Below are 20,594 nucleotides of genomic sequence, written 5' to 3'. Positions count from 1 at the left end.
AAAGAACGTTATGTTTTGCTAGGTTTATCTAGCATGATCAGGTGGATACAACTGAAAAGTGGAGAAAATTAAAGTTATATTCATGGATAAAATAAGTATGTTTTAAAGAACGTTATGTTTTGCTAGGTTTATCTAGCATGATCAGGTGGATACAACTGAAAAGTGGGAGAAAACTGGTGTTGCATTATCAACAGCAATACTTCACTAACAATGCAATAAAGGCAAGTCAAACACAATTTTAAAGATGGTAACCTTACATTGGATAAACCTGTGAACAAGTGTCTACAAGATTAAAAGAACATTCAAAAGCTCCCTTTCTTTGTGTTTGAGCATATGGCTCAAAATAATCAATTTTTATCTTTTCATATGTTAAAACCATTGATAGAGAAAATGATATAAACAGAGAAAAAATTAAATAAGCTTTCTTTGTTAAAACAAAAAACTAGCATTAACCAGTATTCAAGTGTAAAATTATATTTGTTTTAATTTTTCCCTATTTAACAATTGTGTTTGAATTTGCTCTTCTTTTATTGCTAAGTAATGAAGCATTGTTGCTGATACTATGTGTACCAGTTTTGTGCTGTTTTTTAAATACATTTACCTGATAATGCTAGGTAAACCTAGTGAAACATAGTGTTTTTAAAAAATAAAATAAAAAATATATATGTAAAAATGTGATTACCTGTCTTATCTGTAAATAAAACTTTATCTTAAGAGTTTCTAAATACTAACCTTTGCCAGCCAGTCAGAGCAATACCTCGAATACACTTGAAAGCTGTAAAAAGTTCTGTTGCCAGCAGCTGCAGCCATGCTTGATGGTTTAATAGATGGTAGCTAGGTGGTGTTAACAACTGTGTCATGTCTGTTGCACCTTTAAAAGCACTAGCAATCCATATATTTGGAAAGATGGAGGCATACTTCTCCCAGAAAGCTGTAGTCATGTAAAAAGTATTTATTTCAATTTTGTGTGTAAATGTTGCCAAATTTTGGTTGCCTTAAAAAAACAAATCATTGCGATAAAGTATTTTTGTTTTTAGTTAAAGTACATTTTCAGTTTTCTTTACATGTTCATTTATAAATTGTACATTAAAATTTCAAGCATCATTTGTTTGTTCTGTAAATATTGTCTTAACTTTTTTCATTGCAAAGAAACTTCACTACATATTTACAATGAAATTAATATTTTTTAAATCAGTGCCTCTAAATTCTTTACCTTCTTTGAAATAGCCTGGAAAAAAATCTAGTAATTTTCATCATTCATACTGAAAATACTGGCAAATACCACCATATAGTAATATTTGAAAAGTGAGATGATAAGGATTATTGAAAATTATGTTGTATAACAAACTTATGTAGAAGAATTCTATACATACGTAAATCAAAATTGGAATCAAATAAGTACTCAAAAGTATAACAAAAACATGAAAAAACTATCATTTTCTTACACTGAAAATAGATTTATGAAAGATACTTCCCATCACATAACAATTTTTTCAATCTCCTACTGTCCTCTAAACCATCGGAAAGAAATTTATATCACTTGACACAAAAGACTTTATAATCCATACGTTCAAATTGCTCATTTAGCACGCAAAAACCCTCCACCAATAGGAGCATGACATGTACCTCACTTTCCAGATTAGGCACACAAGAAAAAATAACACAGGAAGGGTGGGAAGTAAGTGAACAAAGGTATGGATCTATCACATATATATTTTCAGTGTAAGAAAATGATAAATTCCAATATGATACACACTTCCACATAACAGCTATAATCCCACATTGAATAGGTGGAGGGACCAGTGTAATATAGAGAATCAAACATGGGTGCTTCGTAATAGAGGGGAAGCACATCTGTGGGGAAACCACACTACATCTGGAACAGGTATGCTCTTTGCCCTCGAAAAAGAGGAGTGTCATGAAATGGGAAGCATCAAGGCCAGAACTATTAAAAAGTAAAGTCCTCAGAAAACAAAAGAACAGCATATATCTGACCCCAACCATACAGCAGAAGTTCCACGTCCCATCCTCGGTATTATGAGGTGGAGCACTGCCCAGAATAACAATAGTAGTATTGTAGCCAGGACAAGCAGACCATGAATAATATATACCCCAACCATAGTGCTATACTCCAAGCAACTGGAATTATGATTAGGAAGTAACCCAAGGGTAACCTCCAGGCAAACTTCCAAATCAACCGTAGGAGAAAGAAAGAACAACAAACTGAACCCAGAATTAATGAGCTGTATCTAAGCCTCAACCCTACCATAAAAACAGGGAGTCAACCTGAACCCGGTATTATAAGCAGGAAAAGAACGACCTCAACTTAATTATAAAAGCAAGGAAGAAAACCCTTGCACCCAGCATTACAAGGACAATGTGGAGTTTCTGCTCAACCATAAGAAAAGGGCATCATACGTTCCACAACCACTATTATGAAGCGGACAAAGTCCCCTGAGCTCAGCCATGGAAGCAAGTAAATAAAAACAAACTGCAACCAGAATTACTGAAGTGGGTACATCTACTAGCCTCAACCAGAACAGGGCACTATCTATCTGAACCCAGTACTACAAAGAGGATTCAGCATTGGCTGGTCCAGCTTCCACCTACATCAGCACCTCTGGGAAAAAAAACTCCAGGAGGGAGGAGGGGGGTCCCAGCTTTGCCCTCTTCTCAACTGAGTGTAGTGATACATAGTGTTATAACATGTGGTCGACACTCACAAGGAAGCATCCATGGTCCATTGCCCCAGCAGCTATGAATTGGGAAGTGGCAAGAACTCCCAAACTCCACTCAATTAAGGGAGGAGTAAAAGGCAGTGGGGAGTCCAGTGAAACGTCACAGCTGAGAAAGTGCAATGGATGACCACAAAACCTATTTTGAAAAGCAGACAATCCTCATTTATTAAACTGAAAGAACGGCAGGGATGGGCAGCAATCCCCTTCTGCTTTACTCATAAGTGACGGTCCACCAAGTACTTAACAGAATATTACATTCGGAGAAATAATATACCACTAGGTAAGCCAATAGTTATCTTGTGGAACACCCCATTTCAATAGTGTGCATTATAACCATAGAGGTATCTGATGCATACCAGACCAGGCAAAATGCCACTGAGCAGGATCCAAGTAGTTATCAATGAAAAAGGAGGCCCCTGGAATAAAACAAAATAGGAAAAGATACTTATCCAAGTTAAAGTTGAACTGTTGTATGTATAATTGGTGTGGGTAATGGGAGACAAAAGTATGGGTAGTAGTCCACATTTCTGCCTGGAAAATCTCCACCAGAAAACGACTAAAACAAGCAGCTAGAGACAGAGATATGGCAAATCTGATGAGAGGAGACACAATAAAAACAACACCCTTCCAAGGAGAGAGAAGAGTAAGTCAACTGAATAAGCTGATGAACCCAACCCATAAGTCTGATGAACCCAACCCATTTCAATTATTATACATAATATATGTATAAATTATTGCTACTTTGAAATAAATTCTTAAACTTATTTTTCTTATGCTTAATAAAGCTTATTAATAGCTTAATAAAATTTTTAATGTAAGTCATTAAAACCTCGTGACATGCTCAGTAAATGATGTCTTGGCAGAGAAGTTTAATGCAACAAGGTCAGACCTATAACAACCGTAAGCCAGGAGGAGAAGGAAGTATGTTTTGTGGGAAAGATGATACAGGAAACATGAGCCCAAATATTCAAAGGGCGGGTGATAAAAGGCAAAAAGGATGACATGGAGATCCCATTCTAGCAGAAGTAACGCACAGCAAGGATGATTAATCTGAAAGGACAGGAACAGTAGGGAAAGGACAGGAGAAGAGAAGACCCAGTAGAATCTAGTAAAATGAAATGTGTTTGACAAGGCTGCTCTGTAATCAGAAACTGTCAAAAATGAAAGACCCTGATCGAACGGCTAGGTGAAGAACTTGGAAAAGGTGAGAAACAGCATGACAGGAGGGGCAGAGTCCATTTCTGAAAGACCAACAATGAAAAGTAGACCAATGTTGCTGATAAACTGACACAGTTCAAGGTTTGACTGAGAAGGAAAGGAAAGAAGCAACACATGGTGTCAGACCCTGCCTTCTTGTAAGAGGCGTAATAAAAGCCACACATGAAACTGGAAGGTGGGATTGGTGAGATGGAAGATGTCCAAATGAGATTGAAGAAAGAGAGATCGAAACAGAGATAGAGGCAGAGAAGAAAACATCTGGAGAGGCCCTAGGAGAGGGAACCACGGCTGAGCCAGCCAAAACAGACACAACAAGAGGATGCAACACAGAGTTGTGTGGATGATGCAGATAACTTTGGGGAGGAGATGTATAGGAGGGAAGGCATAAATGTGAAGGCCCCTCCAATCCTTACTGAAGGTATCCACACCTAAAGCTGCAGGATGGGGAACTGCAGATCAGAAAGACAGCAATTTGTTGTTCAGATGAGTGGCAAAAGCATCTATGTGCGGGGTACCCAGATGAGAGCATAGACACCGAAAACCCTAAAGATCTAGGGATCACTCCTTGGGATGGGCCTTGTGTGGACACAATAAGTAATCCACAACAAAGTTCAAAGCACCAGGAATAAGGCAAGCCAAGAGCTGTATCCAAATATGAGCTCCAGAGTCCAATAACAAAGGGACCTGGATTTGGTACCCCCTTGTTTGGTGATGGAGTTGTCAGAATGCACCGTAACTAACTTCCCCCTCAAAAGATGGAGGAAATGAGACAGCCTGACAAACAACCAAGAGCTCCAACACGTTGATATGAAGCCCAGATTTGACCAATGACCAAGTCCTAGAAATTCCTGAGAATAGAAATATGCATTCCAACCCACAAAGGAATTATGCAACCTGGCCACATCAACAAAGGATTCCAATACTGTGTCATGCACAAATGGAGACATTTGTAAGTCTCTGAGGGAAGATGAGGGAGGTGCACCCCCCACAAGCAGCATGTCTCTTCCCACAATTCCCAACAACAATGCAGCCAGGTATGTAGGAAAAGGGCCAATGAAGATAGTCTGGCCAATGTCAACCACAAAAGTGATCTGAGCTTCCCCAAACATTTGCCGGAAGAATAACAAAAGACATATGACAAAAGGTGCATAGAGGAGAGGTAATGGAAAATATTAGTAAGGGTACAATGAATCCTCAAAAACAAAACAGAAGCCTCAGGAGTCAAACCCCAGAGGGGTAAAAGCGGATTTAACCTTTGTGAATCCAAATAAGGGCTCGAAAAGATGAAATAACAAAGCGAGTTGGTCTGAAACATGAGGAGGGGGGGTCAAGGCATATGAACTCCTGAACTTAACTGAAAGAAAACTGCTGAGCATGAACCTTATTGTCCGGTGAAGGAGGAAACAACAAATAGTCCAAATTAGGGAGCTCACACATAAAAGAAGGAGAGGCATCATAGGAAACAGGAGAAACATTCAAAATGTGACAAATCTGTGCAATGAATTGGGGGAAAGGAGTAGAAGGACAAAACGTTTTGACGGAAGCCTGAATTGGAGGTACAGCAAATGAAGGAGCAGGAAATATACTGTCTGAATTATTCTCACCCTGAATATGCTCATCACCTGGAAGTGGTGCCAACTCACGTGAGGAAAAAGAAGGCCCAGGTCCCATGTAGGAAGCTAACTCCCAACAAGCCAAGGCTTGAACCTTCTTGTCAAACAAAGTCAATCCCAAGGCCTGGGTAACCAGCTTGTGAGAGTCTCCAGAAACATCATAGCCATAGTGGTATTCACGGTAAATCGCATATTCATAATTCACAAAAATAGTGAAAAATGACAGATCCAGACACTTGAAAATGTAAGAATTATCATAGCAAACTTAAAATTAGTTTGGCTATTGCAAAATACGAATAACACAGTGTGTTAAAAACCGAAAGCAAGTGAGAAACACATCCAACTCGTAGTGTGCAATCGAGAAAGTGAAGTACACATAAAATAATACAGAGGGAATCAGCTGCTCTAGGAGGGTGTGTCATGCTCCTATTGGTGGAGGGTTGTCGCAAGTTAAATAAGCATCTTGAACTTATGGGGTATAAAGGCTAGTGCATCAAGCAAGAACAATTTCTTTTTAATGCATTAGAGGGCAGTAGAAGATTGAGCATAGCTGTTATGTGAGAGAATGTATTATCATATTGGAAACATCTATGTACTGTTTAGATAGAAATTTTCAGTCTAGCAAAATTGATAAAAGCAACACTAACTGTTATCATATTATCATGAAGAATAGCACTATGAATATGATGATTAAATCTAGAAAATATAGATACTGAAAATAAAGGTAATAAAACATTTATTGGCATGATAATGCTATATTGACAATTACATCAAAATCTTCATATGAAAACAGAAATACAAACATTTGCCAAGACGAAACTCATCTGGTGGAAGATAGTGCCACACCATGGGTTCTACAAATTTTGCAATTTCTGACTCTGTGGACAGTTGGAAGAGAAAATAACAATAAGTTGATATCTAACACTACGAAACTAATTTTAGGAAAAAAAAACTGAAATTTCCTGACTTTATTTTAAAGTTATTAAACAAAAATCCCAACTTTTGTACATTTCATTTAGCATTCAGTGAGCAAATTATCTCAATTATTACAGCTTTTACAATGCAAGGTTTCAGAAAATTTTACTATGTCTGCAATGGGGTATCTTGGAACTACTGCTGCACAAGAACAACACAGAAAAACAATCAGTCCCTCAAGTTTAGCCATGTTTGATATCACATCTCATTTCAATAACACATGTACATGCATGATGGTAGATTATCAAAATAAATGTTTTCCATCAACTATGATATAATTATAAGATTTGTTTGAAGGAAAAAATATAAAAAGAGTACTTTTACGTATTTCAGCAGTCCGTAACATAAATATTGAAATGTTCTCTAGTCATACTTCTCGATATTTTCCTGTATATTTCCACTTATAGAGACATTACTTTCCAAATATGATCTATAAACCTCTCTATGTGTTTGTTAATTTTAAAGTGATTAGTTACTAAGAAAAATATTATTATTGGAGTTATATATATACTATAAAAAACAATTAACACCCACCTTTCAGAGGTACACACATATACATATATAAGCATTTATAATAAAGTAACACATTTTGTCATGTCATTAGAAGTATGCTGTCCATTCCAATTGTGAATGAGGCCATGAATATCAAAAGCAGGTCAGAAAATGGTTTTTCTATACTACCATCTGGCAGCAAGTATGTCAATAATATACCTCATTAGAAAGAAATACAAAATATCCACTTATTTTTGTATTTTATGGAAAATTCTATAAAAGTACTGTCTTTAGTTGAAAAAAAAATTAGTTGTTCATACACATCTCTGTTTACTTTCACATAATTTATTTCCTCCAAAAAAGATGCTAAACTTGCCATCTTTATGATAATTTATAAAGAGCATGGTCAAAACACACAAACAGTACTTATATAACAAAAAAAAACAATATGCGATCTGTTCATTTTATTACTGCATTTTTTTTCATATCAATTTATACATGCAGACACTTGTTGTTTTTTTGCAAAATGTAGCACAATATACCTAATCAATAATTAAGATCAAGACAATGATGGAAAACATTCATTAAATCTCTGTTTATGAGAAACAATGTTATGAATGTTTTTTTTAGTATATAAACAGTAATCAAAACTGTTTAAACAGTTGTTACTCTAGGTTATGTTACACATGTTTAGGAACAACACAAACAAGAGCTCCTGAAAGATGTTCACCTCATCAACAGGGGGCAAAAAATGCACATAAGATTTGAAGATAATACATTTAGAAATTCTTATATTTACATGTAAGTTGATCTTAACTAATGGGATTTGTCACTGGAAAAGTTACAAACATTTCAGAGTTTTTCTATGCATTATTAAAGTGTATGTTAATTAGAAAATTTACAACATCTTATTAGTAAACCACAATAAAAGTTTGTGACTTTGTTTCTTTTCAAGTTTAAAATGCTTATGATTGAAGAATATAAAACAAGCGTGAATACAGCTAGATGTATTTGTAACTCGAAAAGTATACTAATTTCTCATTACTCTATGGGTGTTATCAAAACTCAGAGTTTCTAAATTGGTTCATTGCAGACTTAAAATATGTTTTCACACACAATACAATTTAATTTCTTAAAGCTTGCAAAAATCCCAATAAGTTAAGCTAGTTTCAAAGATTCTACACTTTACACAGCTAATTACAGTAAACTAAACAACAATTAAAACATTATATAAACTCCTATACTAACTAAGAATTTTAAATTAATATTAAATAACAGAACAAGAAGTACCTCGAATAACTTTTTCTTCTAAATGGCGCATCATGTCATCCCACATTATTAATCTAATATTAGGGTGGTGTTTTTGAAGATTTTGTACAACAGTGACCATGTGGTTTAAAAAGAGGTAACCTTTTGTCCATGCCATCTCTTTCATCTTTTCCTCACACCTGAGACATTCAGCAAGGTGCCAAACCTAATGAAGAAGCACTTGTTTAAAACACCTGTTACCATTTATATCAATATTTTATTAAGGCTTCTTTACAACAGCTTAAATTTAAGACTTTTACTCCTTTTTGTATCAATATGAATATTCTATTTCACATTTCTGCTGCCTGCCTTTCTTAAAAGTTGAACTTTGATTGAATTGTAAAAACAAACAACAACATATAAATCAGAAGAAATTGACTTCAAGAAATACTTTCAAACATCTACATAGCAGAAATTATTAAACAAGAGCCTTTAACATTAAAACTTATTTATGTGGTATTGTAAAACAATATTTTAACAGAATTATGAAGAAACCATCAGAATATCTTTTTGAACTCATAGATTTATGACTTGCTAAAGTATGCTACTAAGGAAAGCTATACACCTGAAATGAAATATACATTATCAATACATGTACATCATATGACTTTTTCATAAGTTATGAATAAAAACTAAATACACTGGCACACCATACTTTACCATTATCATTATCTTCACAGAGTGTTGAACACACCATCACTTGAGACTACTTACCACTATCACCACACCACACACAAACACACTAGCACCCAAAACTTCCCATGACATCACACACAAACACACTAGCACCCAAAACCTACCTACCACTATCACACACAAACACACTAGCACCCAAGACTTCCTACCACTATCATCACAATACAAAGGAATACACTGACACCCAAGACATGCTGCAATTTATATATATATTACAAGTATCATTTTAAAGAATACTAGGTATGTATCACTAAGCACAGTAGTACTTAGTATGTAGGGATGGGCCAGGAAAAAAAATATTACATATTATGTATTGCTCATCATAGTCTCTTATAACAATCTAAAAGATTTTTATAAACATCTAACTTAGGTTTTTGAGGTTTTCTAAAGGAACTAAGACATTCAGTTTAGCTAAGATAGAGAACAGGCAAGTAGCATAACATCCAAATGTTCTGCTGATAATTCTGATTCTGGCATCAGAAGGGCTAGCTCACCAAAGCTTGAAGTTGTTGAGATGCATTACAACTAAAATGTTACATTTTAACTTGGGAAGTGCAGAAGCAGTATAGCGTTTCACTAACTTCAACAACTGATGTCCATCAAAACAACTTACCACACCAGGCTAAAACTGCTGCCTTCATAACGACTGCCATTCATTATAAAATATTCATTGGTATTGTTTAAACAAAATGAGGGGAAACAAGTAATAATTTTTTTTTTTTTAAAATATGGATGATGTAGGGATGACAATGCCAAAAAATACAGAAACACAATACAGAGGAATATACAAAACTGCACAAAAATCCCTACCTAAGTAGCCACAAAGTCAATATCACAAGCTTATGGGAATTAGCCACTTCAAGACTTTATAGCATTATTCAGTATAAATGCTTTTACTAAAACCTGAATTCATGCAAATGAAAGGAATTCAGCACTTAGTTGTAGGCAAAAGTTATTCTTGAAAAGATTTGGCAACTTATGTAGGGATTTTTGTACGGGTTTGTGTATTCATCCCTATCTAGTTTCTGTTCTTTTTGGCATTGCCATCTCTACATCATCCTTATTTAAAAAGAAAAAAAAAATTAATACTTGTTTCTAAAACAATAACTAAATATATGCAGATAATGATGATACCCAGTAATGTGTGTGTAAAACATTCAGAATTGGCAGTTTTATCTCACCTCATCTGCTCCCAGATGGAGCCACTGTACATCAGGATGAAGTTCAAGAACTTGATTTAGTATTTGTAGAATAAGATTTGATGCATCTAATAAAATACAAAAGTTTTATGATCCTGATGCATTATTTACAAGATACATCTTTGCATTAAAACACTATTATATTTTCTACATTATTCAATACAAAATATGCCTAGTGCCAAGTAAACATATATTAAAACCTCACAGTACAATAGTTACAATTGAATATCAATTTTTGATGTATTTAGAATCCTATATAATTACCTACATTTTTGTTATTCATTAGTTACTTATTCATTAATAGTAATTAATTAAAAATTAGTTTTACCCTATGTTTCGACTGCTAATCTATTGTCATCATCACGGAAGCCCTGATAAGGACTGCATGTGGTGACAGTGTAATGGTCTAAAATAAATATGCCAATACAATCAGGGTTCAACAACAACAAAAAAGCAATTTATTCAATTGTAACAACACTTAGAAATAAATTCAACACTTACCAAAACACAGTTAATAAACACGTGCCTGGCCAGGACTTGACACTAATGTTAATGAACAATATATCATAAATATCAATATTATTTCAAATAATGGAATCAGGAAAAAAAAGAACCAAAAGAAAAAAACCTGATTCAAAAAAATACAGCAAACACAATATTCCAAAAATACCTTTCAATATTAATAACAATATCGAGTGATTAACAGAAATAATTCACTAACTATATCATGATTCTTTCTATAAGTGAAACTCCTGGCAGGGTATTTATTCATTGAGTAGGTCACAAGAGTACATCTTGTAATCATAAACTTACATAATCTTCTGCTATATTATAGTATCTGTACATCACTGCTAAGGAAGTTGGTGTTAGTTTCATCATAGACATATGAACTCAAAATACAACTGATTAGCTAGAAGGTGAGTTAGCATTTTGATGCAAGTAAAAAAATTCATAGATAAACTATATGATAGAAGGAAATAATAAATGATCAATAAACACAACCATAATCATAAAAGAAACTGAACTTGCTATCTCACAACAGGGGCTGTGGTTCAACCTTACTTCTCTTTGCTATAAAGATGCGTATTCTAGCTACAGATTAGCAGCCAAAACACAAGGTAAAAACTTTTAAGTAATTAATGACTACTGAGTAAAAATAATAATTAGTAATTAAAACTTTGGTAATAATATAAGCTATTAACTATGAAAATAAAACATGATATAAACACAGAATTTCTCTAACTAATTTATTTTATGTTTCCCAAAAATGAAAAGGACAACCTTTTCCAAAAACATAAATTCTCCTTTTAAGGATTATAAACTTCAAGGTATGTGAATGTTAAAAGATCACTAATTTCTGTAGTTTCATACAGTCACAAATGCAAATACCTAGATATAATCATTTCTTCTTGCTTAACCATAACAACATTACGACATTCAACAATTTTGAAATTACAAACTTTGGAATTTCATATTTTCAACCTCAATTAGACATTAGGTGAACCATGTAGCCAAGTTAGAGGATCAGACAGAACAGTTAACCTCATGGAGGGCATCCAGTCATCCGCAACTGCCAAAGAAAAACAATGGCTACTCTTACCCGAGTAGCAGCACTGACTGTCACAGTTATAATGCTCCCACACATGAAAGTACAGAGCATATTCAGTGGCACATTACAGCTAGACATTCCAAACTCCATCCCAAAACACTAACCACTAGGCTACACCTAGGTACAAGTTTACAGAATGGTAGATCCCAACTTGTAATGTATACATTGTACAACATTTATTAAATTCAATTGGGAATAAAAGTTTGTTTTTTGTGTGCTTTAATATCATAAAGATATAAATATTTACTATTTATTTTACCCACAGGACACAAGTAGAACAACATTCAAAATCATTAATGAAAAAGATTTCAATATATACTAAATCAGATTTGCATTTGATCAAAATTTTAGTCTTTATTTATTTATATATGATTATAAAAAAAAAAATTAAACTCTGTACCAGTTACCTCTATAATAATGGTGATTAGATTTATGGTTGAAAATAATTTTAGTTTAGACATTAAAAAAATAAAAGATTGAAACAATATTAAATCTAGAATTTAAACTGCACTAAAAAAATAAATATCTGGATGTTAAAATAATCAAAAAACAAATACTATTCATGTTATCTATTTTAATACAAATACTTTCTAATAAAAACACACCTAAGTTTGACTGCTGGCATATGTCAGTTACAAAGCTAATTCTAATGTTTTTCTGTTATGAAACCTTAAATGATTACAAACTTGAAAATTTACTTACTGGTATGAGACAAACACATTGCATTGGGAAACCTCTCTACTTCACGCATTTCACAAAATTTTTGATGCTTCAAAACAAACTGAAAAGTGAAAAAAGTTTTTATAGAAGATTGTTTCTCTACATTCTTCTCGTTTGAAAGAGATGGATATTACTATATCAATATAAAGTCCAAGGAATAAGCATATCAGATTATATACTAATAATTTTATTCTTTTAACTCTCTCAACACAGGCTCAGTCAACTTGACAGACAATGTGACCTCTTCGTAATCGTTTAATGTCTTTATAGTTTTGATACTACTATCTTTTAATATAGTAAGTATATCTTCACAAAATTTGGCACACTTTCAGTAAATATTATAAGCTTTTCACATACAAAAAAATCATATTTTACATTTGTGTAATCTCCAAAACCTTTTACATACATTTCAAAGGTTTGTTTCCAGTAAAATTTTATTTTTTATCTGTTATTTTTTCTACCCTAACTCTATACAAGGTTGGTCAAGTTGACCGACCTCATTACCACCTACAAAAAAACAAATTATATCTAAATTACTAATTTTTTTCTTTCTAGAATGCCTTCAAATTGTAACATGAAACTAAATTTGTTTATCCTATTTTCAAAATATTAAAACTTTTGTGGGTGATCCTGTGTGCTAACTATTTAACCTGGATTTATATTCCACTCATGGACCATGAACCCATTACTGAAGGTAAGTTACCTCTTCTTTCACCTTACATTGCCATTTTTGGAGATTCTATTATTACATACCTCCATCAACACATTTCTTACATTAACAACCAACATATTTTAATTAAATCAATTAGTGGAGCCACCTTAGTTGACTTTTTAGACACTATAACTTTACTACCATAGTATGTAAAATACTTAATTATTCACGTTGGAACTAATGACCTAAAATGACGGCTTATGACTGTTTTAACAACCTACAAACCTTACTGGTACATATTTTGACTAACCGTACTGACATTTGTGTTTGTTTCTCAAGCATCATCTACAGTAATGTCAATAGAAATTGATTTACCTCTAAGACAACAGACCGGTACTACTGACTCTTTAAACCAGAAAATTGATAAATTTAACACTCTCGCACATGACCTCTGTCAACATAACCCATGCCTATCCTTCCTTTACTACACCAGCTTTAAACTTGAAGACAGGACACATTACTTAGCAAACGATGGTTTACACCTCTCCTTCAAAGGAATTGCTTCACTATTCAGTAATTCTTTATCAATAACAAACAACCACTGAACAATCAAACCTAGATCCACCAAACTCTCTTAGTCATAAACCTTCAACCTACTTTATTCCCCATATGCAATCCACAAAGCTTCCTGAAGCCAAAGATCATACCTCTGTAGGCCACATGCCCAATACACTTTCAAATCCCATTTTTACCATTGCTTCTCCCAGAACTAGATGTGCCTATTCTTCTAAATGACGTACTTATGCAGAAGTTATGGCTTCCACCTCTGTTTCCAGAAACTTCTCCCTAAGCTCTAAACCTGACACACAATCCAAGAATCCCGCACCATTCACATACTCTGATACTACTGTAGGTCACACTTCTACATGTACAACACTTCTAAATGCAGTAATTATGGAGATTTTAATCACCACTTTTCACAACTTGACGATCTTCTAAATCTAACATACCCTGAACCTTCTCTATGTCACAAAGCAAAACCATGTGTTAATCTTGAAATAAACACTTCCTTCAACACGACTGCCCAAGTGCACTCTGATCTAAACTCTAGTAAGACTTTCAGACTACTCAGAAAATTGAATGAAAAAAGACTGAGGTACATGCACCATGCTGATATACTGGGACAACATTTACAGAATCAAACCATACCTAAATCCCTTAATTTAAATCCAACAGTTACAATAGGAGCTAACGACAAATTGTTTTATTCACAATGGAAGAAAATTCTTCATTCCACCTCACTTACAAAACTGACACAAGACTTCTGCAAATCCACAACTGACATCCTGGAAAAGTAAATTGCTGCTACAAATTTTGAGAACACAATATGTTCCACTGAACAACAAAAACTTGATGCATTTATTAACAAAACAATAAAGACTTTTGAAAATAATGTGAAAAGCAACAACAAAAAAATACATCATGATCTTTCACATAAGGACAAAGGTTTTCCCCATTAAAGCCACAATTTATGTTTACAACAAAATATTAACTTTAAACAAATTCATACTTGTGCTATCTGTGAGCTGCTGGTAAAAAACTCCAACAATGTAAACATATACATTGAGCTCTCTCTTAAAATATATCCTACTTCTGATTCCACTAACACAGTCATTTCTCCATCTGATCGACACAAATCCAAGAACACTTCCAATGTCATCAATCTGTCCTCTAAAACACTAACTGAAGCTCAACACAAACTTCTTAGTAAAGGTCTTAATTTGCACAAGAATTTGCATGCAAATTAAGACTTCAAGAATTTTTTCATAACCAAACCACTGAAATAAAAAATAATTTCTCACATTTTAAAGAAAAAATCCTTCTGGTCACCCCCAGCTAACAGGGAATCACATCTAGAGAGTTTTATTACTAAGCTTAGTCTACTTTCCTGTGATTTTTGTTACAAAAAAGGGAACCTTCATGAAGGTGCAATTCCAGTATCTTTCAAATATGTTCTAGATACATAAATACTGTTGTTGCTTTATAATTTGAATTACTAAGGCACAGTATCTAAGTTTTTTAACTTAATGTTGGTTTCTGTTCAAAAAACATCACCTAATTATAAGTTCAGTTGAACCAACAAGGCTGGGATGCTTAGAGATATATATCAAACTTTCTTGCTCCCAAAGGGCCTACAGAACAAATGCAAATGACAGAAATTACAGTTCTGGTTAACCTAAGAAACATCCATTATTTTTGAAAATGTTATCATTTCAAACTGTAAAAAATGCATTAAACATATTTTCTACTAACACAGCTTTTGTTAATTGTACAATATTTTAGACGTATACTTGTTATTACCTCCAGGTGACCAGATGTTTGTATCAAAGGAATGACCATCAAATCTTGTTCTTTTGCTAATGTCAGAATTCTTTTAATCTCATCTTTACTGAAAGAAAATAAAAATAACAAATGGCATACAAATAATATTTTATTATTCAAGTGATACATTAAAAATAAATATGACTATATTAGCACTGACAAGCAAAAGTAAATGTTTAATAACTTAAGCATTTTACAATTAATACATGTATTAATTTGAATTTTAAGACCTCATTGATTTTATCTCTTTCAGCATTTCTTCTTGTCTGAATAACTGAAACAGAAGGTTTATAAAATTTCATAACATAACTAACACCTAGTTTACCTGTAGGCTTCTGGTTTGGCTAAAACTTCAAGGTCTCCGTGGTATGGAAACATATCTTCATACTCGATCAAAAGACCTGTTGCTCCCAAAACACGAAGAAGTGGAAACAGCTACATAATAACAAGCAAAAAAAAATTTACTTTCTTAGCCACATATTTTATTCAAATAAAATTTACAAATTTATGTTATTCCAAGACTCCCAGTAGAGGAAACACACATATCTTAACAAAAACTAAGAGATTCATGAAACTATACAAAAGCATAAGTCCAGCAATTTGTTGAGTTTAAATAATAAAGAGACAAAACTTGGTGGAAAGCACAAATAAAAACAAACACACTTTAATAAGAATGGACAATTTATGATAATATAAAAATGGTTGTGACTGATTTTAGTGGCAATAGATATAGGATGAATAAATAGACTAACTGTAACTAGATAAAAAGGAACCACTGAATTTGTTAGAAAAATTAAAGTACAAAGGGTTAAGTATGCTATATTAAAACAATTCTGTAGCCTCACCACATCATTACAGTCCATGTTGCCACATCTGTTCATGCTCTGTCTGATGATTGTGCATTTTGACAATTTCTCTGCAAATTAATTTCTATTGTAAATGACTATAATGTCTAAAGTACACCAACCCCTGCATGGTTTCCATAACCCACCTAGTGTGTGAGAATAGCGGATTCTCATTATCTTTTTCAACAGTACAATTACAAAGAAAACCAAAGGTAGGGTGTCTGAAGTCTTAATCACTGTGTGTTTGTATGGAATAGCATTAATACTCATTTCATTCTCTAATTGCTTAAAGTACATGATGGTTTATTGGGAGGTATAAATGAAAGACTTACTATGTTTTATCCACACCCTGTGCCCTCATGTCCAAAAAGGAGATCTTTCTGGATTATGTTCCTTAATGTTGCCTGGGGCACGTAAAATATTTTGTCTACCAGGAATGGAGTAAGAATTGTTACAGGTCTCTTTCTGGATAGTCCTGGTTTCCCAAATTGATCCACATTCCCTTGTTTTCCAATGCCATTAAATAAAGGAAATTATAAATCCCCAATTTAAAACACCTTTGTGATCTTAATGTATGAATATTCTGTGTTGAAAAGGGCTATTACATACCCTTTACAATGTTTAGTGGCATCATACGACCTATTAAATGCCAAACTATGTCAAATTGTAGTTCTGATACATGCCATTCCATTGCAGCTTTATACTGACTATGGTTGCTATTTAACTTGCTGATCTGTATATTCAGAATAATTGTAATTTAATATACTCAACCTAGCATCTTAGCAGGAAAATAAAACTGGATTTGAAATGCTGAATAAAAACAGATTCAACAAAGAAATATGTGGTCAGCAGTAATTTACAAATTACTATACAAAAAAAACAAAAAACACAGAATTTCACAAGTTAGTCTTGGCTCTTTGAAAGCTGGAACAGTACTCCTTTAAAGTGCCAAGACTGCTTTCATAGTCCACACATTCTCTATAGCTGATCAGTAACAGTCAACTATAGAAATCTGAAAATACTATTGCTCCATGTGCCAGTCTCAGAATAATCTCACACTCATGATAATCTTGGATGCAATACAACTATCCCATTAAACAGCAGACAGCATCCTTGATCAATCCACACTATAAAGAGCATGACTCTGAGCTAAATAAGCATACGACTTAAAACTAGATTTACCTCGTTCTGAGCTAGAATGTTCAATCACAGAAATTTACATTTATACATTTCTATACTATATAAAAACCATGAGAAAATAAGATATATCTGCATATCACACATTTACATCATGGAGACAGTTGTCTAAATTATTCCTCAGCTGGGCCAAGAGAAAAATGCCAGTAAACACAACACAATCTACAAATATATAGAGTAATACCCTTTAGTGATTTTCAACAAACTGCGTAAATTGAAAAAAATGTTACTGAAAGTCACTTACCCGTTCATAATAGTCGACCTTAGGAGGAGCACCTTTCAAATCTAGATGTACTAAGCTATAAGTAAACACACAAAGACTTAATATCAAATACAAATGTTAAAAGACATTTTTGTGAGAGATACTAACATTTTTTTAAAGTAGTAAAAAAATATAATGATATCATTAGAGCACTATGTAAAAAATTCTGATTTTGATATTCAAAAGCGAGCAGATAAAAGTTTTAGTTTTATAGCTTTGCAGGGTGATGCAAAAGTCATGCCCCATAGGAATTGTGAATAAAAATAAACCAAAATCAATTACTTGTTTTGGTTTACTACAGTGTAAGTGTTTGAATTGCTGGCCATGAAATTTAAACCACTTAGAGTCAAAGTTTAAGGTCAGTAATTCTAACATTTACTTTAATAAACAGAAAGTAAGTACTTTTTGTTACAGTTATTCACAATCCCTTTAGGGCACACCTTTTGCTCCAAATATGTACATTATATTCCATGATAAAAGTAAACTTTCTGCATGTTTAAATTACAATGGCTACCCCAACCTAGAGTACTTTCAATTAAAATAAAACTGCTCATTAAAGAAAAATCTCCAGCATCCACTAAAACTTTAAATAATCATCTTATACTTTCATTAGGATTTATACTATAAAATAATATTTTTGAATTTTGTTCTTAATAGTTTTTATCATACTAAATGAGTAATGCCATTTACATGAATACTATAATCAACAATGAAAATTATAAGTTACAAGAAACAGCAATAAGCTGAAAAAAGTATCTTCAAAGTTCTAAACTTATTAAATTGAATATTAGTTATTTATCACTTAAAAAGAGCTTAATTACAATATATTTCTAAGGCAACCAAAATAACTTATTTAACTTTTGCTTTGAACTCCCCAATATTATTTTTCTTTATTTTTAATGAAGCAATGTTATTAAAGACTCTCTTAATCAATATAATCCAAAACAGTAACAACCCAAATTTCATTCATCATCTCTCAGCCATATGCTTCTCAAGATGTTACAAAAATTAAACACCTGACATGATCTTTACATTTGTGCTTTTAAATTTTTGAAATGGATGAGATATTTGGTCAACTCATGTTACAGATGACTAAACCTGACAAAGTGAATGAGAAAAATTCATTCTTTTAAAATAGTTTACATCTATATTATTTTTTCCACTGATGAGCCTTACACATATCTGGCAAATTTCTAACAGAAATATTTACAAACACAATATAATTTTTGTTAAACTTATTATTTTAAAAATACCTAATAGCCAGTTTCATCTACCCATCAACATCTTACCTTGCAAGATCACTGGAACTTTTAGCAACAATATCCATTTCCAAGTTTTATAGCCTGCTCTTCTGTTATGATAAACAGAATTAGATAGCAAAGAGTGACTACAAAAAAAAAAACACATAAAAGAATGTTTTAACATTCACAAATATATGTACAGGATACACAATAATACGTATATGCAAAAAACCATGAACCAGCTGAAGACTTGAAAATCTATTTCCTTACACTAGCTAGCTCAGTCACAACTAGAATTGAGAGATTAAGATTACCTATGATTAATCAAAATTATAATTAAATCTGTTAACGTCACAAAAATAATCAACTAATCAAATTTAGTGTTTCTGATTATTAAAACTATACAAGTAATCAAAATATTGCCATTATAGTTTCTCAAGTTAGTTTATATTAATCAATCAGTATCAGAACTTACAAAAACAAGTGTTGAATCAGCATTTTGCCAGTTCTAAATACTACATTATTGGCTGACTTTGCAATGAAATGTTGCTGTATACATAATAATGACTAATTTTAAACCCATGATAATATTATTCTCTATCTCTAACAAATGAAGTGGCACATGCTGTTAAGTTTATTGGCCTTTTGTACTGTGAAGACACAAATAAAGTATCTGTGTGCTTGATTGTCTAGATGTAGTTCTGTGCCCTCACTACGTGCCTGATCACCTTAGCATAGCTGTGTACATATACAGATTCATAAATTTGATCCCCAAAACTAAGCATACTAACTTATGTTAAACTGTACCAAAAACTAATCTCATAAGTCACTGTTATGCATTTTCTAATTTAACTCAGTATCACAAAGTAATGTTTATTTTCATGAATAAAATTTATACGTTTTAGTAGTTCTCTGAAAATTTGTAAGGCGATACTTTTAGTATGGTAATAACTCCTTAAACCACAGCAAACACTATCAGCGTGTGGCCAAAAATCCGGATTTAACCATCAGATGGTAACAGCATCCAATAACATTTGTCTCTTTGGCAGAAAACTAATCCAAACCATGTTATTATCCACCATTTATAAATATACCATAAGTACCATGAAGCATTGTTGTTTGTTTTGAAACAGATTTCAGATCAATGGCAGAATGTGCAAAATATTATGGGTTTAAAAAGAGTTAATTGTATCTTAAGCTTGTTACAGGTTCTGTAATACATTATAGGTAGGATGGCTCAAAAAAATTGTACCCATCCTTTAAATTATGCAACTTCTGTATATCAGTTCTAATAGTTTTATTTCTATTTAAGATAATACTGGAGGATGTCTAAAAATAATTTCAAAACCATTGACAAATTAAAGCAACAGATCAAAAATACTTTCCATTGAATCAGAGTTAAAAATTGTGTAACAGCATATCAGCCACTATGTTGTAGATGTCATAA

At 32.9% G+C, this 20,594-nt stretch overlaps 1 protein-coding gene across 2 annotated transcripts in view; it reads right to left on the bottom strand.

The window, feature by feature from the left end:
- The window catches only part of LOC106478250 (hexosaminidase D-like), a 37,661-nt gene that overhangs the window by 11,234 nt on the left and 5,833 nt on the right, over positions 1-20,594 (bottom strand). For both annotated transcript variants that reach the window (XM_013938779.2, XM_013938778.2), the window contains 9 exons: positions 19,196-19,293; positions 17,889-17,943; positions 15,928-16,037; positions 15,582-15,669; positions 12,551-12,629; positions 10,222-10,307; positions 8,327-8,510; positions 6,373-6,447; positions 733-931 (listed from right to left, as the gene is read on the bottom strand). In XM_013938779.2, coding sequence (XP_013794233.1) covers positions 733-931; positions 6,373-6,447; positions 8,327-8,510; positions 10,222-10,307; positions 12,551-12,629; positions 15,582-15,669; positions 15,928-16,037; positions 17,889-17,943; positions 19,196-19,233 — 914 coding nt within the window. In that variant the 5' untranslated portion in view covers positions 19,234-19,293. The remainder of the gene's footprint in view (positions 1-732; positions 932-6,372; positions 6,448-8,326; positions 8,511-10,221; positions 10,308-12,550; positions 12,630-15,581; positions 15,670-15,927; positions 16,038-17,888; positions 17,944-19,195; positions 19,294-20,594) is intronic.

This window comes from Limulus polyphemus, unplaced genomic scaffold (assembly GCF_000517525.1).
Source record: "Limulus polyphemus unplaced genomic scaffold, Limulus_polyphemus-2.1.2 Scaffold193, whole genome shotgun sequence".
Lineage (NCBI taxonomy): Eukaryota > Metazoa > Arthropoda > Merostomata > Xiphosura > Limulidae > Limulus > Limulus polyphemus.
The sequence above is the reverse complement of the archived record's forward strand: the minus strand, read 5'-3'. Positions and strand labels throughout refer to the sequence as shown.